The sequence below is a fragment of the Bombus affinis genome, chromosome 13 (genome assembly GCF_024516045.1).
Source record: "Bombus affinis isolate iyBomAffi1 chromosome 13, iyBomAffi1.2, whole genome shotgun sequence".
Classification (NCBI taxonomy): Eukaryota; Metazoa; Arthropoda; class Insecta; order Hymenoptera; family Apidae; genus Bombus; species Bombus affinis.
Genome location: NC_066356.1, coordinates 6,905,517 through 6,929,514, shown reverse-complemented (window position 1 = coordinate 6,929,514; position 23,998 = coordinate 6,905,517). Strand labels below are relative to the sequence as shown.

Genomic DNA, 23,998 nt, shown 5'->3' with positions numbered 1-23,998 from the left:
AGAGGGATACCGCGATAGACTGTTTGAGGTCGCATCGATCGCGTATCCTTCAATTTCAATTTATCTATAATTCGCCCGATTAATTTCACTATAATCACTTGAAGTGTGAAGTATGAAATACAATCCGAAATTATTTTTATGCTTTTGTATTAATGTAAGTTTGATATCTATAATCAGAATATGATATTATACAATATCAAACCATAGATTTAAAAAATCGGAAATTCAATTTTTAAAAAATTTGTGTAACATTTCAATTTAATTATATATATATGTTAATATTTTTATTTATTATATTACATTGCATTAACATATGAATTTGTTTACATTATATTAAAGCGTGTAAATGCTTATTTATTTAAAGATTACCATACCATAATTACTGATTCATTTGTGAATTATGAAATCGTTAATTTAAAGAATAAATCTCACGCGATGCTGCGATCAAGCTCGTTGCTTTCGAGTGTATTCCACGCACCACCGGAAGAAGAAAGAAAGAAAGACTTAAGAGTAGGAGTTGCCTCGCGTATCTAGCCACTTTCATTGTTATTCGATCTGCCTTACACCAAAGGTGCAAGCTGAGTACTCCCATCTCCTGAAGGAATAATCAGAAAATTTGTACGAAATTTTTCGTCATTTAATATCGAGTTTTCAGTAAGTACATACGTATATGTATAAATTTTAATTCATACTTCTCACTACTTTGACATGCACTATTTTAGCTGCTACTTTTTGCTGGTAATAATCAAAGTATATACTTTCTTTCTTTTTTTACTTTATATTAGAGAGAAAATTTTTGCACTTTCCCTTACGCTTTACTTTACTCTTACTCGATGTCATTTGATATTTATCGATATATAATTTTTACAGAAATAATTAATAATTATCCCTATGTTAATTAATACAATAATATTATATATAATATTATATAGTAATTACAGATAATAAAAATTACATTCGTCGTTGTATACTTTAACAATTTTGTCTGATATAAAGAATTTATCTGAGAACAAATCTGGATGAAAATAATTGTCTAAGTTTGTTTTATTTTTTTTTTTTTTTTAATCTTTCTCTCTCTTTTTCTGGAACTGATCATTCATATAGATAATTAGAATTTACAATAATAGTATTTTCTAAAGTGGATTCTTCAAAGTTTTGTCAAAGAAATATACAGCTTATGGCACAGGAACTAAGGTAGAAAAGATGATACTACGAAGATATGAATACTCCCTGGCAAAAAAATTGCAAAATCGACATTAGAGTGCCGGTTAACGGAGCGTGAAAGCACCAGCAGATGAAATCAACATCGAATCGCGCATTAGCATACAAAAATAGTGGTGCTGGCCTTATTCACCTTGCCAACCAAGATTCATACGTTCCGTCTAAACAATAAGATTTCGTACTTGAGATTCCGTAAAAAGGTTGCGTGTACCCGAATGAAACACTACGCCTACGTACACTACAGCGTTTCAATATCGGTCAATTAGGAAATTGAGAAACTCGTGTTGCATCTGTGCTGGGAAATCGTATTGTTTTTCGTGTTATAACATCGTCCACCATTTAACAACCTGTAATACTGAAGTCAACGTGTTTTGTACGAAACGCCAAATAGCATTGATTTTGTATAAGATTTCCCAATTGGAACTTGACAAAAGTGAAAATTGCATTTTTATGGATTAGAAATATTGCGGATATTACTTTATTTTGTAGCATTTTTAAAAATTAGATATTACAACAGAAGCGTTTGATAGCATTGAATTTGTGTAAGATTTTTCAGTTGCAAGTTTTGTGAAACTTGTATTTTCAAGAATTGATAACATTTTACAAAATTTCGTAGATCTTTTTTTTATTTTACGGTATTTCTTTTTAACTAGATATTAAGGAAAAGATTGGAATATATTGTAGCGTTTTGGAATATCAGTGCGACTAATTCGATAGTTACTCGGAAGAATTAATAATAATCGGTGAATACAATAGAGGCAGTTCGCGTCCAAATTGTGCTTCCTGGTTTCACTCGATTGTCGCTGAAATAGACGGAAGGAAGACGCATTCATGCTCTGTTTCAGCGGCTCGAATTCACTGAGTTTCTACAGGATATACCTACTGAGATATTTTAATGATGCCACTACACGTAGATGCGTCTTCTTGCCTTTTTATGAGCTTTGAAAGTGTCATTGCAGTTGTCTTTATCACAGAAACATAGAAAGGACAATGACCTGGCTACTTTTCTCCTCGTCTAAATGCTAGATTTTTATCAGTTTTTACCTTCAGTATTTTATGTTTCGGCAATCTGCAGATCTTTTTCTTCTTATTACGATTTACGGTAGCAGTCTTATCACGTTGAAATTGAAACGTATGCAGTGATATTTATGTGATTATGTGTAATTGCATAAATGTTGGAAATTATTTTATAACCATGCTACTTCACTTCTTCTGTCGTTTACAGAGATGGTGTCAGCCTTTAAGATATCAGTGATCTTGCTACTGACATATTCATCGATCAGTTCTGCTCGTTCGAACATCGGCAATTGGGAAGCCTGTGGTGGAAGATTGGAACGTGCCCTAGATGCACTTCACAAAGACTCGAGTAGAAGGAAAGGACTCGAAGAGGAGGAAGCGGGAATGTTTTATCAACAAGAACTCCGTTCTGTACCACTTGAGATGTCAGTCTCCCGGATTGCTGTTAAAGTAATATTTATTACGTGAATTGCATTCAAATTTACATCAAAGATAAGAGCTTCAAACAAGCCTCGGATGGAAAATTGAATTTTTTCTGTATCAAATTATACACACAGAATAGTTGAGATTTGTCAAAAGCTTTAAAGGGGGAAACTTATATTTTAACTTTATTATTAAAAAAGAATTCTAAACATTAATTTCTTCTTAACATAGTTCTCTGCTGTTTAGTTGGCACAAGGTGCTAGAAACACCGGAAATCCATGGGCCAGGGTCGAAAAATGTATTTACGAGCCTAGCAACAATTCTCTGCAGACTCGAGTCATGTTTAATGATTTATCCGTCTCTGGGATAGTTTCGTTAATGCCACGGGATCATCAGCCACCTATACCTGCTGAATCTTGTACGATGACTCTAAGATTGAGACGAGCTGGTGTTGACTTTTTAACAAGTCCAATCGCTCGTGGTAGAGGACAGATGCGCATTCGAACGGAGTCCAGCTTCTTAGAGCCCAGATTTGCTTCTATCTACGCTTACGGTTGTCGCCCTACGCGTTTAGACAAGCAAATTAAAAGACAAGACAAGTGGCCTCCATTTTATCCACCTCGAGACGAGGTAATTCATTTATTTCGCTTCTAACAAGTAGACTGCGGATATTGATGTATTTATGAGAAACTTAAAAGTGCAAAAATATAGAGATTACATATAACACGTAACAACATATTGTTGCTTAGGTTCCATTTCTTTAATCTTTTTCATAAAACTATGACTGCGTAAATATCTGTGGTCTATAGAAGCTCAAAAAGACACGCGAACACTTATAGAAATCTTTTCTGAATATATTATTTATGTTATAGGAAAAAATTTGAAATCTTATTAGCAACAAACTTTACCAATATAATCGTAAAAGTGGTGGCTCACTTCACAGATAAAATGAGAGAATGAAATTTTCTAATATATCAAAAATACACATACAATATATCCATAAAAGTTTTCTATGATACAGTGGCTACAAAAATTATGGGTACACCCCCTTATTTTCCACTGGAGCGTTTTTTTATCAACTTCTACATTTCATCCTCGTAATATCCAAGTTCTGTACTTATACGAAAGTATTACCAAATGATACAGAATTTAATATACTCTGGACCTAATTAACCCTTTAGCATATAAATGCTATAATAGATACAATGATATGTAAATACTTTTTATAGCCATTGTAAGTGCTCAGGTATTGATAAGTTATCCTCTAACTGACTTTTAATCTCTGCTGTATCAAGAATAAAACATTTAATCTTTTTCAGTATGGGCTTCTGCCCCTAACGTTGCACGATGATTATGAAGCAGCGGAACCACGTCAATTGGTGGGTGTTTCAAAAGAAGTAGATATCGTTATACCAAACGAAACTCGCCAGTCTCGTATCGTAAGCGCGCCTCTTACGAAATTAGGAATATGGAGAAAAAACATTTGGCTCACTAAATCTCCACCAAGAGAAAAGCGAGCCCTGGTCGAATCTGACGTTGTCGTAAGTTCCTCGAGCGTTCGCCGCTTTCCAGGATCTTTCGAAAGTGGTCAGGAAGCCAGCAGTCATCCCATGAAGATATTACGATCTACGGAGACAATTACTCCTGAAGATTTCGCAACAGCATTGACCAGTAAACGGTCGAAAACCAACGAAACTGGCAATTGCACCGAACAATATCAAACGAGGCAAAGCAACTTGAACAATATAACGAAGATTCTCCCGAAAAATTTAGACGACAACAGCGAATCAAAGGCGAACGTTAAAAGAGAAAATAGCTATCAGATAAGTGAAAACGATGCCCCGAAAGAAACCAGACATTTGTATATCGATGAAACGTTGGATAATATTTTCCCAATTGACTTTGAAAACGATAGTAGAAGTTGGCAGTCGAAAGAACACGTCGCCAGAGAAATGGAAGATGTGTTTTTACGCGGTGCCAGCCAGGCTTTGACCAGATACATAGAGAAACAGCTACATCCTGCTATTAAAGAGACACTTATGATATCCATGGGATATACTATCAGTTACGGATAACACGTTCATTCTTTCATTGATTAGCACCAATTTGTTGTAATTCAATTTTTAGAAAATTTGTATAGATATTGTAGGAACACGAGCAAAAAATCAGTATCGTCGTTGTAATAACGTTAATTTCTAGTCTTTAATGCTGATGTCTAGAAAAGTGAAATGATAAATATTTTATTAAAAAATTCTTTGTTTTTAAATAAATCAAGTTGGAAAGTTCGCTTTTTTATGGTTGATATATGCGTTTAGGATCAATTGCAAATGACAAATTATCGTAACTGTCCTTGATCCTTATCGGTCCTTCGTTTCTTTCTCTACTATTCTGGAAGTTAATTTAAATCTCAATTTCGTAATGAGATGTATTATTAACCAGAGTATAAAATAGCAAGGTAAGAATGGATAAAGCATATTTGTCGCTTTGTAGTTTAATTTCATTTTGTTCGATAAAACCTATTTTGTCTAATAATAAATTGGTAGTCGCCTATGTAAATATTGCATAAGTTTATAGTTTAATTAATCTGCTAAATATCGTGATTTATTTCGATTATTAATAATACAGAGAAAATGGGCCTGAAAAATAAACTAAATTAAACAAATCTCCTCAATTAATTGAAACTAGATTGGGGTTAGGTCGATTTATTACTTTACTACTGCATATCAGTTTTTCAAAGCGAACCTTAATATTTTCGAATACGATATATGTCATAGCATATTAGCTATATAATAAAAATAAGGAACACTATTGTAGTATCGTGGACAAAAGGCCTAAGATATCGGCCGAACCGTATACAATGTTGCGAGAACCGCGGTGTCGTTGGGTACAGCAATGTATCGTCGATCTTTTCAACTGAACAGTTTCGTCTAAAAGGCCTACGTGACCCTGGCCACGAGCGTTTTCGGGACACGTGCGCTATAGGGCGGGGAAAAAAACAAAAGAGACGCTAAAGACAATGTTAGTTAAGACGCAGGCGAGAACGAACGCAAAAGGCGCGCAGTATGGGTTGAGAATCGAGAGCGTGCGAGTGCGGATGCCGAAGACGAGAGTTATAGAGAGTGATTTGAGCGGAATAAGACTTTTGTGTTTTAGTTCAAGTTGAACATTTATCGTTCTCTGTCCAATTAATCCTTGTTATTTTTATTTATCTTAATAAATAGTATTAGGAGAATTTTACAAATCTAAATTATCCTAATCCCATCCTTTTCCGATACTACAAATTGGGGGCTCAGCCGGGATTGAAACCAGACAGAGAACGACACGTTTAACGGAACTAATTGTGCTGAAAAAAAAAGAGTTGAAAATGGCAAATTGTGAAGAGGAACAGTTTTCGACTGAAGAGGTTTCGACGCTGGAGGAGCTAAGAAATAAGCTCGCAAGTCTGAATCTGCCGATATCAGGCTCGAAGTCAGTGCTGATGGCCAGGCTGAACCGAGCGTATAAGGCTGGTCAATCAACTTCGAAGGAATCGAAGCGCGATGAGGAATCGGTAAATCAGCGAAACCTAAGGAGTGGGCAGAGAGCTGAGCGCGATCAGGATGGAGACGAAGACCTCGAGAAGCTGAGGACGAAGGAGTTGAGAGCGCGCCTCGCTAGCTTGGGGTTAAAGGTCACAGGGAGAAAATCCGAATTACGCGCACGGCTACAGGCGGCCCTGGAAGGGAACAATATATCGTCGGAAGAAGAGAGCGACGACAAAAGTGACGATGAAGAAGATAGGAAAGAGGTAATAAAACATAAGAGAGGTACGCGAGCGATGTGCTCGGTCCGCGATGAATATCGCCAAAAGGCATGCACCGTCTCGGTATTAAGCTTTAAAGATGTCGAAGACGCACTAGAATTGTTTAGCGGCGACAAAGGTGAAAACGTGGAGCGATGGTTCGAATCATTCGAAGAAGTCGCGGACACGTGCATGTGGTCGGACGGTCAGAAGGCAGTCTACGCGAGGAAGCTGCTGAGGGGATCGGCGAAAATATTCGCAAGCTTCGAGTGCCATGCCAGGACTTGGCATGAGCTGAAGAAGGGACTAATCAGAGAGTTCTCCAGAAAGTCCAACAGTAGGCAAGTACACCAAAAGCTTAGTGGGACGAGAAAGAAAAGCGACGAGGCGTGCTTGGCCTACATGTATCGCATGCTGGAAATAGCCAGTCATGCCGATATAGAGGAAGAAGTCAAAGTAGAGTACATCATAGACGGGATAATAGACGAAGAGGTCCATAAATCTATGCTGTATGGTGCTGCATCCATCAAGGAGCTAAGGAAGAGGCTAATCGCGTACGAGGAGCAGAAGAGCCGAAGGACGAAGTCGGTTGCGAAGCCGGCCAGAGTTGAGAGAAACAACAGTCCCAGTCAAGGGGGAATGCGCGAGAAAGTGGAAAGGGTGGTGCGGAGTTGCATCGACTGTATCCTTGCGGAGAGAAAGCAAGGGAAGAAGGAAGGGTTGCTAAATACCATCGACAAGGGAGAATTGCCGTTCGACACGTATCACGTCGATCATATTGGACCGTTACCCACTACAAAGAAAAGCTACCGGCATATCTTCGTAGTGGTCGATGCTTTCACCAAGTTCGTCTGGTTGTACCCCACCAAATCAACGGGTTCTGCAGAGGTTATCAGCCGCTTGGAAAAACAGTCTGTTTGTTTCGGGAATCCGCGAAGGATCATCTCTGACCGTGGGACGGCGTTCACAGCTGGTGCTTTCGAGGACTATTGTAGCGAGGAAGGCATAGAGCACGTGCGAACTACAACTGGAATTCCGCGGGCCAATGGTCAGGTAGAAAGAGTAAACCGGATACTTATCCCGTTGTTGACGAAGTTATCTGCACCAACGCCAGGCGAGTGGTTCAAGCACCTGGAGAAAACTCAAAAATACCTCAACGCAACACCCAGCAGAAGCACTAGCGTTACTCCGTTCCAGTTGCTGTTTGGCACGCGGATGAGAATGCGGGACGATCCGCAGATGAGGCAGTTAGTTGAAGATGAATGGGTCGCAATGTTCCAGGAAGAACGGGATCAATTGCGTGAAATAGCAAAGAGACGGATCGAGGAGCTTCAAACCCGCAATAGACAAACGTTCAACAAGAGACGCAAGAAGGCGACAGTCTACAAAACAGGAGATCTGGTGGCGATCGAGAGGACGCAAGGCGGTCCTGGGTTAAAGCTGCATTCAAAGTTCCTTGGGCCGTACCGTGTGGTGAAAGTCCTGCGAAATGACCGTTACGTAGTGCAACGAGAAGGCGAACACGAGGGACCGCGCACGACTTCCACCGCAGCCGACCACATGAAGTGGTGGAACATTGGTGTTAGTGATGATAGTGAGAACAGTGATGAGCACATCTGAGGGCAGATGTGATTTGTCAGGAATGGCCGAGTGTAGTATCGTGGACAAAAGGCCTAAGATATCGGCCGAACCGTATACAATGTTGCGAGAACCGCGGTGTCGTTGGGTACAGCAATGTATCGTCGATCTTTTCAACTGAACAGTTTCGTCTAAAAGGCCTACGTGACCCTGGCCACGAGCGTTTTCGGGACACGTGCGCTATAGGGCGGGGAAAAAAACAAAAGAGACGCTAAAGACAATGTTAGTTAAGACGCAGGCGAGAACGAACGCAAAAGGCGCGCAGTATGGGTTGAGAATCGAGAGCGTGCGAGTGCGGATGCCGAAGACGAGAGTTATAGAGAGTGATTTGAGCGGAATAAGACTTTTGTGTTTTAGTTCAAGTTGAACATTTATCGTTCTCTGTCCAATTAATCCTTGTTATTTTTATTTATCTTAATAAATAGTATTAGGAGAATTTTACAAATCTAAATTATCCTAATCCCATCCTTTTCCGATACTACACTATGTTATATATTTATTTTATTACTGTACATTATTCTTAATGGTTTCCTTCTCGATGCGATATATGTTGTAGGTAGTACATATCTTAGTATTTTTTATTTCTTTTTTTTTTTGTAGACCTTTGTTAATATTATATAAATATCCATAAGACTAATTGTCAATTATATTGGGTATTACAATATATACGGTAGATTTTCCCAACATTATTAGATAAAACAAATCTTTGGAAGGAATCCCACACTTTCATCACTTCAGTCCATTTTCGTCGCGCGCTGTGCTCTTTGTTTCTACTATTGTATCGTCTGTTTTGTTTGTATTGTGTGTCTTTGTTGCACACTGTAGACCTCTCTTTCTATCGGCGCACCTATTGTTTGCCTTTGTCGTACACTATCACCCTTCTTATCTGCGATCAAGGCATGTGCTGCCATCTATTATATAGCGAAGGAACTGAAACTTGGAGCGCTATAAGGTGATGGCACCCCATGGCTTGTCCAACTCATGTTTCAGATCAAGTAACTCAAATTTTGTCTATGGATATGCCACGTCCCGTCATCTAATACATATCGAAGGAACTATAACTTGGGCCGTTTTTGAATAGATGCCATCACATGGCTTATCCAACACACGTTTCAGATCATATAGCTCCAGTTTTGTGTTCGGACATATCACGTTTTGCCATCTATCCATATATGCTCCAAGTTTCAGTCCCTTCACTACCTGATAGATGGCAGTACATGATGACCGCAGACAGGAAGGGTGATAGCGTGCGACAAGGACAAACGATAGGAGTGGCGATAGAAAGACACCGTTACAGTATTCGACAAAGACAGATGATACGATTGATAATATATGCAGAGGGGCTGATATGTCACATAACAAATACAGACGATATGACTTAAAATGAAAAACGGAGGCTGTTTGATTAATTTATATAGGTTTTTGTGAATGCTTCTGAAAATTTTTCGTATTTCTAAATATTTTGTGTTAGTTATAAATATTTACTTGTTTATTCCCACTTTGAATGTTCATTTACATTTAATATGTAAACAAAAATATATTTCGAAATTTTTGTATGTTTCCTGTTCCTAATTTGTGAAGAAATGCTAGGATGAGGGCTTAGAGTAACGACAGTTAAGGGCGAATGATAAAACAGGAGGATTCTCTTTATGATATTGATTTCTTCAATGAAATTGTGAGAATATACAGTAATTTACATCAAATTTAGTTTTATAATATAAAGTAACATATTACCCATAAGCTATGCTATATTAGATGGTATAACACTTTTAAATGTATATAATATTGTAGATGTATTGTTTATATGGTTTATAATGACGTATATATTACGTATGCGACAAAATATTATATACATGTAGGCAATGTAATAGAAATAATATAATATAAAATTTACATTTATTTTACTTAAAACTATGTCATGCTTGAATGTAGGCGGATGCCCGCGGATTGAAAGAACTCATAGGATCCTGTCGTTTCTTGAATTTTCCAATGATTCTTGTGATTTTACGGTTATTATATTTTACGGTTGAAGTGGGAGGTTTGGTGCCTTAGTGTATGCATTTATAGACAGTGTAACCTCCAGACAGGTACTTGTTTCAAAACGAACAAGTGACATTCGAGCCTAATAGGATCTAGGATAACAGAATCGGTGAAACGATTGGTCAAAGAAACGATTGGTCAAAGAAACGATTAGTCATGTTCAATCCAATTAATCATTCACAATCGAATCGTAAATTATAATCTGTATAAATTATAATTTGTAAGCTGTTTATAAAATATTTTTAATGTCCGGTGTAAAGAACTCGCGTTTGCCGACGCGTTTGCGCGCCCAATTTTTTGACCGGTGCAGATGAACGGTTTGCACGAAATTACTTTTCCAATCAGTTGTATCATAATACAGTTGGAATACAATAGAGTAGTACATTTACTTCACGCGTAAAATGTCTTGTCCTATATTCCCTTATCTGTAATGTCATAGGAACCGCTACTATACTGAATCGATAACGTCGCATGCGATTCGAAAATATTATGGGGATAGAGTGATCTCCAAAACAAAAATGCATTGAATGTCACGTCTATTCTGTACCTCGTCTGTGGCACTAGTGTGCACAAGAAGAGCTAGAGAAATTAGTTCACCTTTTCACCACTAAGTTACGATAGTATTTCATAAATCTCACAATAATTTCATGAAAACGAGATTATCATAACGATGAAAAAGGATATCGCGATATCACTAAAAATATGTTTTCTTCAAATGCATAATCGTTATCGGGCATTGTTCGTCAAACTGTATCTGAATAGTGGCAACCTGTCGTGATATACATAATGAGGATCGAATGATTTTCTTATTATTACTGTATATGAATCTTTCAGAAGTCAGATTGATCAACTCTATTTCTTGTTGATTTCCTATTTCCATTACATAAATAATCAATGTTTAATTTTCAAAAAATAAATGTAAATAAATTCTAAGGTGAACTTTGAAGGCAGTAGTATCTGTAATATCATCGGTAGACTGCGAATTTTGATCCACTTAAAGAAAATTTAAAACTATAAAAATGCACAAAATATATATAATATAAAAAAATATATATATACAATATTCAAAATATGATACTCGTTGTAATACTTAGCGAATGAAACAAATCTCTACTTAGGTTACACTTTATTAGTTGTGTTAGTAGACTAATCGTTACTTTTCTGTGCCTTTCTACTTATACAGTTGATCAATGTGGTTTCTGAAGGGTTTATATATCAATGTATATGTAGGTCCCTGCAGAAGTGCAGAAAACGAATGATGGCGGTGCTGAGGGGTGAGAACGTCGAGGTGCTGCTTCTACCCATATAGATCTAGCCTACAAATGTATACAGTATTTGACTCTGGTCATGGGTTAAGATTTCATTTAACTAGTTACAGAAAATCTCAAGTATCTTTTTTCTTGATAGAAGACAAATGAGATACGAATACCCACACATATTTTTTACATATTTGTTTATTTTACGTATATGTCTAAGACCAAAGGCATGGAATCAGTTTAAAGAACTAGTGGGGATAGCGATGGCCAGTTAACAAAGCAAAATCCCAGCCAGTTAACGCAACACTATTTTATTGCCATATGCAACCCTAGCTATTACTTATGAGTGAAGATGAATATGATACTCATCTTTGCTCGTTGGCAGAAGATATTACTCTGAAGTTCTGGGACAAGCGAAAAATGCCGTTTATTGTTTGTTTTGCTATTTACAACTTTTACAGTATCTTACATCACCGAACGATGCATTATCGATTGCTTTATCGTGTCTCACGATTATCACGTGTTTGAAAATGTTAGAATTTTGCAGATGATAACGAAACTTGTAATTATTTATTATTTAAATTATATCTATAATTATTTATTATTTTATTTAAAGTGATTATTAAATTACAGGTTGTAAGTTTCGAGCGATTATTATGAATTTTTATTCAGAGAGTTTAAATTCTCTGTTTTTATATACATATCTGTTTTGGTATCTATTACATGCAAAAAAAGTTTTTAAGAGTTTCCAATGTGTAAATAAGATCTTGAATTATACGTAGACAATTTTTCCAAATTTTCAAATATATATCTTATAGAAACAATAAAATTATTTGAAAATTTGTAGAAAAAGGGGTCAAATACCCATTATCAGTGGGCGTACATTCGTGCATCACTATTCACGTATCCATTATATGCAAAGATAGCTCTTAAAAATGTTTAATGCTTAAATAAGATTCTACATAAACAAATTTTTCAAATTTTCAAACATATTTCTTATAGAAATAATAAAATTATTTGAAAATTTGTAGGAGAAAGGGTCAAATATCCATTGTGAGTGCATACACGTATGTGCATCACTACCCCTACACACTTACGTCACAGTTACCTTATATACAGGCTGGTGCACCCTTACCACGTAGCAGCGCGTGCAGCAGCAGCAGCAGCAGCAGCAGCAGCAGCCCGTCCTCTTTTCTATGTGTACGTATCATCCTTAGTGGAGGGGGTGAGATTGGTGCCATTTCAGTGACGTCAGAGCCGATCGTCAGGCGCAAACTGGGGGTTTGCGCCCACCATACTACGTCAGAATGACGAGCCGATAAACTACCTATCAGGTTTTTCTGCGGCGGGCAGGCCAACGGTCTTAGGGTAAACAGTCCTTCTTTTTATCATTTCAAGTAGTTGCACGTTGCATTTTATTTGATTTTATTAAATAGTGATTTAATTTTGATAGTGAAGTAACCGTAAAGAAAGAAAAATATGAAGGAGGGTACTAAGGTGGTGGTCGGTGAAGCACGTTCTGGATTCTGGTTTCCAGGTGGCCGCCGTTGGTTTGGCCGACGATGGCGAACTCGGCGGGGACGACGGTCGACGGCATCGACGTCTGCGAGAATGATGGTACGACAGGTGTAACCGGTGGCGGGCCTAGGAATCCTCTCATCTGCGGTGTCTGTCATGACTATTACAACGAGCCTTGTCTGCTGTCCTGCTTTCACACCTTTTGTGCTCGCTGCATCCGTGGCCCTCATCTTGAGGGAAAAGTCTCCTGTCCCATCTGCGGGTAGATAACAACGACTGTTATTGCATGGCGTCCTTAGGGTGGGTGACGATCCCAGGTCTGGGTTAGGTTCGGCTACTATGTGCATGTTATTACATTTCCTATTAGTTCTACTGTTTCTGTGTAAATTTTGTGTCTTAACATAATGACAAAATTTGTTATGTCTTTGTCAGTTCCTTCTCCACGATGATCTTTTGCTTCGTACACTTTTGTTTCAATAATCTTGGGTTTAAAGAATGAAATTTCCTAATTGTTTTGATGTTTGTGGCGTAGAATGCATAGGTGTGATAAGTTTTGTTTAACTTCATTGAGATATATATGAAATAAAACCCATATAGCTAAACTTATTTTTATTGTTTGTATAAGTTGTAAATTATGTTTGTTTTGTAAGTACTTGTTTAGGCATATTTCTTTATTGTAAAGTGTACGTGTTTCTGATTTATCGTTCAGAATGGAATTCTTATTGATTCATCTTATTGTAATTGTTTATTCTGTTGTAATGGTTCTTTGAAATCCTTTTCTCTTTATATATGACTTCTCTGAGAATTTTTCTATATAGTTTATGATAATATTCTTTTGCAAGAGTTGAAGTATCTTCCATAACATTCTTAACACTTTCTATTGCCTGTTATCACAAATTTACAATATATTACTGCTCATAGGCAACAGACACAGTTGAAAGATGGGGCACAACAACCACCACCTGATCAGCTGATACGTCAGCTAGTTGAGTTGGCAAACTCTGAGAATCCACCTTGTGCCAACTGTGATAAACGGGACAAGTCTACTATGTTTTTTTGTACAACATGTGGCAAGTAGCAAACAATAATAAATGTAACAACAATAATCTTACTATTTTATCCTTGAAACTTAAAACTATTTTTGAATATAGGACAAGCTTTGTGTACACACTGCAGAGAGAATACCCACCGTGCAAAGATGTTCTCCACACACGAGGTGTTACATATGAGCAAATGCACCAAAGATACACAACGTCGTTGCCCGACTCACGGAGAACAATACATAATGTATAGTCAAAGTGCCAAGTGCATGCTCTGCGCTACTTGTTTTCGTGACACTCCTGCGGATGCCAGGCTTCACTGCATTGATATTGAAAGTGCCTGGCAGCAGGCTTCGAAGAAGATGGAACGAGCTGTTAATTCCATTTGTGAGCTGCAAGCTGGCGTGCGAGAAGGAGCGTTGGCTTTAAAATCACAATTGGATGAACTACGACATAGTTTGGATTCCGAAAAAAGGACATTGAATTCTTTCTGTCAGGGAATGCAGGAGGCTATAACGAAGACGCACGGAAGTACTCTGACAGAATTGCAGCGACAGTTTGAAACGAAGGAAAGGATGGTTCGAAGCCAATTGCTTTCATTAGGTAGTGCAGTTCCTGTGCTGCAGATGCATTTAATGCTATGCACTGCCTTTACTAGCGGCGCGACGAAATATCAATTTCTCGAGCTAGCCCATCCGATGTTGGAACGACTAAGTCGAGTCGCGCAATTAGGATATCCATCGAGGCCACCTCTGCTGACTGCACATCTGAAGACTAATTATAAGAATGAATTTGCTCGCGCACTGCAACCGTACGTTGGTCAGTCCCAGAAGGAATCATTATATGAACAAACTCACACGACGGCACAACAGGATCCGCCAGTGATTCAGGTACTTAGATACATTTAGCCTGGCCACCTCTCGATTACGAATTCCATCTTTACGTTCATATTACAAGTTTCTTTTTCATTGCATTTCTCGCGCACACTTCTGTGTAAGTATTTTTGTTTACAGGATTTTACTCGATATATGATGTGGCTTGTACTTAATCGTATGGTGGTAGTTAGTAGCCAGATTAGAATACAGTCATTCTTGTAGCAAATTGACTGTTCTCGGCAGACGTGAAAACGTTTCGTTTCTTGTTAGTTTCTTAGCCGATGATGTGGTAGTCAGTATCAGACAGTTTATTCAGACCCGTATATATCTATATACACGTCTGACGTTCTGGGAAGAAATGGCTCAGAGTTTATGTGAGATATTTCTTTTCCAAGCAGAGCAGCAAGTCTGCTCAGAGGATTCCAACCAAGAGCGGGACCGACGGTGGACCGTTTTCCAGTCACTGTCGAACATTTGATAGTCAGCTGAAGGAATTGAATCAGCAGTTGCTCACTGTGAAGGAACGTTTAGAAGAATTACATCGTGATGTGGCAGTTTTGAGAAGAGCTAACACACCTCCGTTGGGCATACGTTATGAACAGGTGGCGAGGGATTGTCGGGTGCTAGAGCAACAATTAGAGCATTATCAGATGGAACTAGAACGTCTTAGAAACGTGTTCGATACACTTTGGGATGAACAGTTATGTAGAATTCACATAGAAAAAGAAATATTCCATTCTCAGGTATTATTTAGATTTTATTATTGGCAAAGCTTGAACGCCTTGAAGATACGTCGATTGATGAATTCCTTTGTTCATTCAGATGAACGATATCCTATCATTGAGAAGTCAGGTAAAACAATTGCAGAATCTTGCTCAACAATTAGAACCGTATATAAAATCTTTCGCAACCGGAGTTAGTGCTGGTGAAGTAAGCATGATAGCCTCTGATGCAGCCAATAATCAACATCTGCAGGCGTTACTGGATCACTTGGCACGTTTACAAATGCAGGAACCACCGCAACCGCAAACCCAAGCCCCGACCAAGGATCATCGACATTCGCGTACTAGCGCAACTAGTGCAGATAATGTGCTTTACATGAAAGGTATCTACTCTTAACTTCAATATACTTCAATTTCAAGATTATCACGTGATCCACGTGAATTTTTCATTTAGAAACGAAGGAGGTACCAACACGTTGCCGTACTCCTTCCGCTGATGTCGAAGCTGTCCTGGATTCGAGTGGAAACATTATTGTCTATGGAACGGCCAAGTCAACGGACTCGAAAAGAGGAATGCTTAGCCAATTGATCGAAAAAGCTAGAAGTAAAGAAGATCGTAAGAAATCGCCAGGAAGAGAGGAAAGTCGTGATCGCAGTCAGAGCCGACGACCGAGGAAGTCTCCTGATAGTACGAAGCCTAAAACACCGCCTGGTCACTGGTCTGCCAGCAAAGTACGATCTTTGTATCGATCTCTGAAGGGTGGCAGTGGAGATAATTCTGCCGAGGGACTCGATCAACCAGAAAGATGCACGGATTCCCAGCAACCACAGTCGCATACGACTGGTAAGAATAGATCTGTGAGGATTGTATGCACGAGTAAATAATGCTAGAAAGAATTTGATGCTATAAATTTGACGATAGTTCAGAGGATTATGTAGATAGCATTATGATCGATGTAAATAAAACCCTGATGAATGTACACGAGAATTATTGTACTATCGCGCCCAATTCAGGAACGAATGCGGCAAAGTATCGCTTTCATTCAAAGTCACGCCGGCTAATTAATTAAGGTATAAGTTGATGCACAGAGTAGCTCGTTTCGGAGCAAACGTACTGACAATTGACGCGGTTACTACGTACTGTTCCACTTAAAACAATGTAATTAATAGATGATGGATGATATTTCCACCTTCCTTCCAAGTTACACAGTTCGAGGATTCTTTTCATTCAGTGCACATCATGAAAATTTTAATTAAACCAATGTGTGTGTAAATGCACGGTTCAATTCAATTCATCATTTAATTACCTATCTCTCATGCCAAATTCTTCAAATTCTTTTACATAATAGAACAAACATTTCATATCAAACATCATTTAAAAATCATATATCTTAGCTACATTGTTTCTTTTAATTTTACAACATCGGTTCTCCGAAACATTAATATAACTAATTTCTCAAAGAAGGATGCATGAAACGACGTATTTGATTTTATCATCCTAGTTCATTCATTTAAATCATTCACATACTTCTAGCAGGGGAAGAAGGAGAATATCAACGAATTTCGGAGGCGTCCAGCATGGGAGAGGTGAAGAAGCGAGTTCAGGCTCAGGTACACGCGGTTCCTGACGAGCAATCGATTCCTGCAGGCAAGGGAACTAAGGTGTATCCGGCTAGTGACTCGGAGGATGTGTTCTACGCGGATGAGAAGGCCTCGACGGAGGTGAGGAGACGTCGACGTGCGAGCTGTGACAGCCTAAGTACCACTGGCTCGGGAAGCAGGCGATCGAGTATTGTCGATGGGACGGTAGGTCAATCCGCGCAGGATCCCAGGAAAACAATAGTTCTTTTGATCGGGCCTACACCGAAGTCGTCGTCTCTGGTGCAGAAGCAGCGTTCCTGGGAAACATTTCCTCGGCCAAAAAGCAAACGCAGTGTAACGGCCAGCGAGGGGGGAGCCTCATCTCTTAGCCAGCTGAAGAAAACGGACAGTTTCGAGGGGCACGAGGAAACCGTGAGAACACTGGTGGCGGCCGTGCAGGAAACAAGGTCACACCTGCATCATCGTCACGTGCATCATCATCGTCATCACCGAAAGAGCAAGACAAATTAAAATGACACAAGGGAAGCCACGGTGAAGGTTTCAAAGAAGCTTTCTTTCAAGAGGTATCCAGCCCGGATGGCCAAAGTGCGGAAGTAGATTTTAAGTAGAAGGAAAATTATATCGAAATAAAAGTATTTACTAGGCTGTTCTGAGTAGTTAGGCTGCGTTTGGCTATCCGGGAAGGAATCGATACCCTCCAAAATAATGCCTAGCATACATCGGGGAAAGTATTATAGAAGGACTGTACTTTTTCGATCGATAACATATTGTTATTGGTAGAAAAAAAATAATACATCGTTACGCAAAATGGTACTACGAGGATTTTTTTCCAAGTATTTTGAGCGTTTTATTAGAGGTATTATAATAAACATAAAGGGCATTTCGTGTGATGTATATAATACCACAGACGAAGATGATCTTACGAATTAGGAATCGTTTATCGCTATAAACTGCCATTGATTAAAGCACCTTCGACAAGTGCATGTTTTTACTTTTACGAGACATTGTAAATTTTTCGAATGTTTTATTTCTCGGTCTGGACCAAGAAGTGTTTTCAACGTTTATATAATCATCTTGTATAATTGATCGAGTAATTTCTACTCCCATGTATGTCTAGTCAGAGTTGTTTCAGGGTCAACCAGCCTTCAACGTAGAGCAGTCTTCAATTTTTTATCGAACAGCGTTTTGATTGCACTTTGAAGGGCCGAAGGTCATAATATTGCTGCCAATAGTCAAATAATACGTAAAAAAGGTATACTTATTACATATACGTATATAAAAGAGAAAAAAGAAATTAATAAACGATACTCTTACTGTTGATGCAATCCTTACATGGTGCATAAACATTCAGAGGCTCAAAATAGAATTATAGGGATACGTCGATAAACTATATGTGGGTATACATACAGTTTCGATTTAATTAATACTATTACTACTACTACTATTACTACTACTACTACTACTACTACTACTACTACTACTACTACTACTACTACTACTACTATTACTACTACTACTACTACTACTACTACTACTACTACTACTACTACTACTACTACTACTACTACTACTACTACTACTACTGCTACTACTACTACTACTACTACTACTACTACTACTACTACTACTACTACTACTACTATTACTACTACTACTACTACTACTACTACTACTACTATTACTACTACTACTACTACTACTACTACTATTACTACTACCACCACTATTATCACTACTCCTACTCCTACTATGAAAAAGTATAAGAAGGAAATAAGCAAGAAGGAGAAGAAGAAGAAGAAGAAGAAGGAGAGTGGAAATGAAAGAAATAATTTCCCATACTGCTCAAATCATGTGTTTAATTATTCTTTAATTTGAAATTAGAATTGGATTAAGAGGAATGGATTTTGTAAAGTGAACGATTGAAATTGAATCGTAAAAAAAAAAAGAAGAATTAGAATTTATATATGACAAATTCAAATTTTATATATAACAAATACAATGTACACTCAATCCCTATAATTGAACGATGAACGAATCGTCGATTGTACATGGAAAATCGAAGTGACAGCATTTTGTCCTGATAAGAAAAGACAGCCTAATTACAAGTGTACTTGTAATTTGCCAAACACACGAGGATCCATCGTCTGAAATTGTACTTCAATTATATAGGAGTATAATTGCGATAAATGTTTTTACAATTACATACACGTGTCAAATATTGAGGTGATCGTTTCCTTAGAAATACACAATACTTAGCTTCCACGAAAAACGAAGGTTCCTCGTGAAAGTTAAATACAATCGTTAAAAAATTAAGATATCACGGTCTTCGTACAGATCATGAGTTATAATTATAGTAAGTGTACACGATTAATTATGTATGAAAAATATCGAATTGCTGATAATATAGAGAAATATACAAGTTATGAAGTATAAAAATCGTTTAATTATCGATAGATATTTCCATTATTCAATGCAGTGGATTTACTAACATGATTTTACGTTACAGAACTGGTGCAATACGTTTTTCCAACATAGTTTGCCTTATATTTCCAAATTTTAATAAGATTTAAGAAAAAGATATGGGGTATAATAAAAGATATTAAAATGAAGACGTCATACAATTTATTTTGCTAACTATAAAAACTTGCTGATTTTATATACACTACTATCCGATAAAATCTATCCGTTTTATACATATGATATTATAACATTAGTATTTAGATTGTAATCTGAATTATGTCATTTTTATCTTAATAAGGTAAAGTAACGCACGATTTATTAGCTTTGATAATATATAGAAGTAAATTTACATTTTTCATTTCTTTTTTCGCTATCAAAGTTTTTCTATCAAATACTTATTCTATTTTTCATACATCTACTTAAATTTAAGAATAAATACATGATGATGATTTTTGCATTATCCATCTCCTAATTTCAAAATTTTTAATATCAAAATTATATTTACAGGGTAGGTGAAGTTTAGAAAAATCAGTTACAAATAAATTAATTTGAAATGAAATGCCATATTTATTATTACTTTATTATATTCCCTTGTATTTTGTTCAAATTATTAATATTAGTTATGGTTGGAAAAAGGTTTTGCTTAAGTCTCATTTGTGTTTCTTCATCGTTAAATTTATAATCAGTTGTTGTGTGGTTTGGTGTTAAATTAATTAGTTTCAAAATTATGTCTTTTTCAGCTGAATTTAACATTATATTAAATGCTTTTTGAAAGTGATCTATCAAACGTATTAGTTCAGTTGAGTTAACGTTTTTACTGACATTTAATGTTGTATCAAATGGATTATGAATATAAAGAGGTGAGAAATCATTTTTCAGTTTGAGTTTTCCATCTTTTATACAAATTGCTTGCGTTTTAAAATCGAAAGTACTATAATATTCAAAAAAATGATATAAAAGACTCTGCAAACTTTCATCATTGACATGCTTTATGGATCTTCGCCAGCTTACAAACCAATTAAAATTAGAGTTTGTTGTTTTCTTGGTTTTCTTATTGAGTTCTGCAAACAGAGAAATAAAAAATACAATACAATAAATGAATATAAAGAATTTTTTTAATGTTCACACTTACCTATAAATTTATTTAAGGCACTTATAGATGGTAATATATTTTTTGTTTGTAAATAAAATATAATTAACAAAGTAAGGGAAAAATTTGTTATCCATTGACCTGGAAATATTTTTGTCAAATTCACATCTCTTGCCCATTTACGAATGGTGAAAATAAGTGGCTTAATGCGCCAATCCAATTGTCCATATATATATAACAACTCGGACATGTTTAATGCAACCCTGTATAAATAATTTCAAAAACTATTGTAATACCCCAAAAAGATGAAAAATATATATTTATTACATACGTGTTTGTGCTACTAAGGTCACATATCATATTTGTATATACGTTCGAAAATCTAATTATGGGAACTCGAGCTTCAAGAATCTTTTTTATATTACTGATTCCAGGAATGCACATTTTCATTATTGTAGCTACTACTTCTAAGAATTCTTTTTGTTCATCTCTTTCTGTAAGAGAGATTTTTCGTGCTATAGAAAAGAACCTTTTGGAGCTCTAAAAACAAAGCAATTTTTTTTATCAAAGATATACAAAACTGATAACATAAATACATATATGTCAAAATACTTCTTCACATTTAAAACTTTTCTATGATCCATAGTAGTTTTACATAGTAAATCAAGATCACATCCTATTTGACCAAACCCATTAACAGAGGATCCAAATGGTACCACATGTACATTGGGAAATAACATAGATAAGTAATATGAAATTTGTTTGGCAGTATAAAATCTCAGCCTTGTATCTAAATCTGTAATTTTTAAACCATTGTATAGGGATACCATTTGATCTGATACCTAAAACATTAAAACGTTTTCTATTATTATATGTAATTTATAATCATAAAATTAAATTTAGTTTAATATGTTAATACATTACAGAATCTACTTGTTCCAGTGATTTTCTGACTTCATCTAACTTTGGAACTCTAAAGTTGGAATATAAAGTAATATCTTCTTTTGATTGATATGAACTAAATTTATTTCGTGATTCAAATGAAAATAATGGTGACACAATTTGAATACATTCTACATCTGTTTTAAAGGCAGCTATATCTTTAAATATTTGCACATCTTCAGCTGATTGTAATTCCATTAATACAAAATTCTATAAATAATCATGCTATATTGAAACTATATATAAAGTTCATTAGATTGTGTATTATAATGTTTAAATAAAGATCTGTGAAATAAAAATTTCAGATGTCTGCACTTACTTTATTATCCGTTATAGAATAAGGAAGAATGTTTACAATATTTGCATAATGTTTACAAAATTTTTCAAGATCACTAATATATTTCATATTATGTATCTTTACTAAAATACATTTTTTTGCTTCATTCTGTCTGAATTTAAGCATTTGCTCAAATGGTTTATAATCTTCAAGTTTTTTTGCACCTACAAAATATATTTCTTACTTCATACTGCTTTAAATACTGATATTTATTGAACAATATACATATAACAATGCTGATAACATTTGTTATGTTATTTAACTAAAGGAGATTAATTATATTATATGTGTTAAGTTATTTATAATTTTTTATTAAATATTAGATATTTATCAATTATATTATATTATACAAATGAATGTTAAGGCTTCAGTTAATAAGATAATCTTTAATAAATAAAATAAGAAACGAATAAAACAATAACTAAATTATAATGAAGGAAAAGAACCAATTAATATAGAGTCACACTTAAGCACACTTAAGAAAAAAAAAACAGGAGAGAAAATAATACGATCAGTGAATGTTATCATCTTGCGAGTAAGGTTATGAAATTAGAAATATAATTTTTTTATAAAATTATCTTTCTGAAAGCATACCAACTTGTTTGGAATATCTCATAACATTGTGTTCCGTTACAAATCTTTTTATATTTGTCATACATTTACAATATAATGTATTTAATACAAAACTAAAATTACTATTAATAAGATAAACTAGCGCCATTTTTGGATTCTATACTAGCGCCAAATCGTCGCCAAACACGTGGTGATTATCCCAGTGATCAAGAATAGGATAGATGTGATATTAAATGGGACTTCGTGTCTCAGTTCCTGAAATACCAACTTGGACAAAAATTAGTGTTTCTTACGTCTTCTGCGATTTGTTACGGCGAATATAAGAATTAATATTCAACTCATCATATATGTATATAAACAAGAATTTAACAAGCTTAAAGCCCAGTGCACAACTGCATATGTGAGGCTGTAAGAAATACCTATTATAACTCAATTAAAAATGAATATCATCAATATATTCGATGTGGGTTGGGTTTAGCTTTTTCAATCCACACGCAACGAATTGGCTGGCAACGGTCGTGTAAAACAACAACAGATCTTCTATTTCGTAAAATAATATCAATTATTCATAGTCAATCAGTCAATGACTATGCTGTGTATGCAGCCGGTAACTTATCATGCGCATAGTAAATGAGAAAACAATATCGACTGTCCAGATCACACCATAAGAAGGAAATAGCTACACAAAGTGACCCATTTTACGTTTCTAGACACATTTTCGAAAAATGTTCGTAAGCCAGGATTATTTCATTTGTGCGCATCTTTGAATTTTGAATTCGAATGTATAATGTTTCCATGATAATCGAACGTAGGTAAGGGTGAGAAAGTACAGATATGCGAGGATAAGGAAGATAGACTGGCAAACTGGATATCTCATATGAAATTATGTATACACATACAATATATATATCATGTACAATTTTTACTTTAATTATTATTAATGATTTACTATAATTGATCGTTTTAAAACTGCTCTTGAACGTATGCAAAAATATTAGTGCCGTTGATTCAACTTGACTATTTTGTTATATTATTACAACAAATTTTTTTAAATTACTTCATACAATCACACATACTAAATATACTGTTTCTTTAGCACGAGCCAAATCTGACATAAAGATTACGATCTGATATCGAATAAACGGAATTCGCAACAGACTTGGGAATGTCATGAAAAATTTATTGAACAGGGTTATATGTACCGATAGGATACGTGATATGTAGCTTTGTCTTTTATTCAAATTGTATATAAAAAAGATAACCATAAGTCTCTCTACTTTATAAAGCTTTTGAGTAGAAGTATCATACTAACATTTTTTTAGGATACATATTATGTTACTTTTGAACTCCAGACTTTCAGTAAATCTACAGATGCTTCAAATACACGTTCTAAAAATTTATGCAGATCTTACGAAGAAAAGACTAATGAATCTTAATTAAAAATTAAATATTGATTCCAAAAA

At 35.8% G+C, this 23,998-nt stretch overlaps 3 protein-coding genes across 18 annotated transcripts; 2 read left to right on the top strand and 1 right to left on the bottom strand.

The window, feature by feature from the left end:
* The first annotated feature begins 9 nt into the window (after positions 1–9).
* Positions 10–4,946, top strand: LOC126923368 (uncharacterized). 3 transcript variants are annotated; one of them, XM_050736757.1, is made up of 5 exons: positions 10–154; positions 421–654; positions 2,447–2,688; positions 2,908–3,291; positions 3,981–4,946. In XM_050736757.1, exons 3-5 carry the CDS (start codon positions 2,449–2,451, stop codon positions 4,734–4,736), a joined length of 1,380 nt encoding a protein of 459 aa, XP_050592714.1. In that variant the 5' UTR covers positions 10–154; positions 421–654; positions 2,447–2,448; the 3' UTR covers positions 4,737–4,946. The 3 variants fall into 3 exon arrangements, with proteins under 3 accessions (XP_050592714.1, XP_050592715.1, XP_050592713.1); XM_050736758.1 differs by lacking the exon at positions 10–154 and having other exon boundaries at positions 342–654; XM_050736756.1 differs by lacking the exons at positions 10–154; positions 421–654 and adding an exon at positions 1,859–2,353.
* A 5,730-nt stretch (positions 4,947–10,676) lies between these two features.
* LOC126923357 (RING finger protein 207-like) lies at positions 10,677–18,773 on the top strand. Of its 10 annotated transcripts, XM_050736732.1 has the most exons (11): positions 10,677–11,257; positions 11,351–11,408; positions 12,408–12,429; positions 12,496–12,744; positions 12,914–13,156; positions 13,816–13,964; positions 14,046–14,824; positions 15,208–15,552; positions 15,632–15,914; positions 15,986–16,375; positions 17,066–18,773. In XM_050736732.1, the coding sequence occupies exons 5-11, from the start codon at positions 12,939–12,941 to the stop codon at positions 17,641–17,643; spliced, it is 2,742 nt and encodes a 913-aa protein (XP_050592689.1). In that variant the 5' UTR covers positions 10,677–11,257; positions 11,351–11,408; positions 12,408–12,429; positions 12,496–12,744; positions 12,914–12,938; the 3' UTR covers positions 17,644–18,773. The 10 variants fall into 10 exon arrangements, with proteins under 10 accessions (XP_050592689.1, XP_050592688.1, XP_050592687.1 ...); XM_050736731.1 differs by lacking the exon at positions 12,408–12,429; XM_050736730.1 differs by having other exon boundaries at positions 10,677–11,408.
* Positions 18,774–20,136: 1,363 nt separating this feature from the next.
* LOC126923364 (poly(A) RNA polymerase, mitochondrial) lies at positions 20,137–22,775 on the bottom strand. 5 transcript variants are annotated; one of them, XM_050736748.1, is made up of 7 exons: positions 22,557–22,775; positions 21,945–22,126; positions 21,608–21,835; positions 21,304–21,525; positions 21,015–21,223; positions 20,726–20,946; positions 20,137–20,654 (listed from the first exon to the last, which is right to left on the bottom strand). In XM_050736748.1, the coding sequence occupies exons 1-7, from the start codon at positions 22,681–22,683 to the stop codon at positions 20,167–20,169; spliced, it is 1,677 nt and encodes a 558-aa protein (XP_050592705.1). In that variant the 5' UTR covers positions 22,684–22,775; the 3' UTR covers positions 20,137–20,166. The 5 variants fall into 5 exon arrangements, with proteins under 5 accessions (XP_050592705.1, XP_050592706.1, XP_050592707.1 ...); XM_050736749.1 differs by having other exon boundaries at positions 22,561–22,727; XM_050736750.1 differs by lacking the exon at positions 21,608–21,835 and having other exon boundaries at positions 22,557–22,771.
* Positions 22,776–23,998: the final 1,223 nt, after the last annotated feature.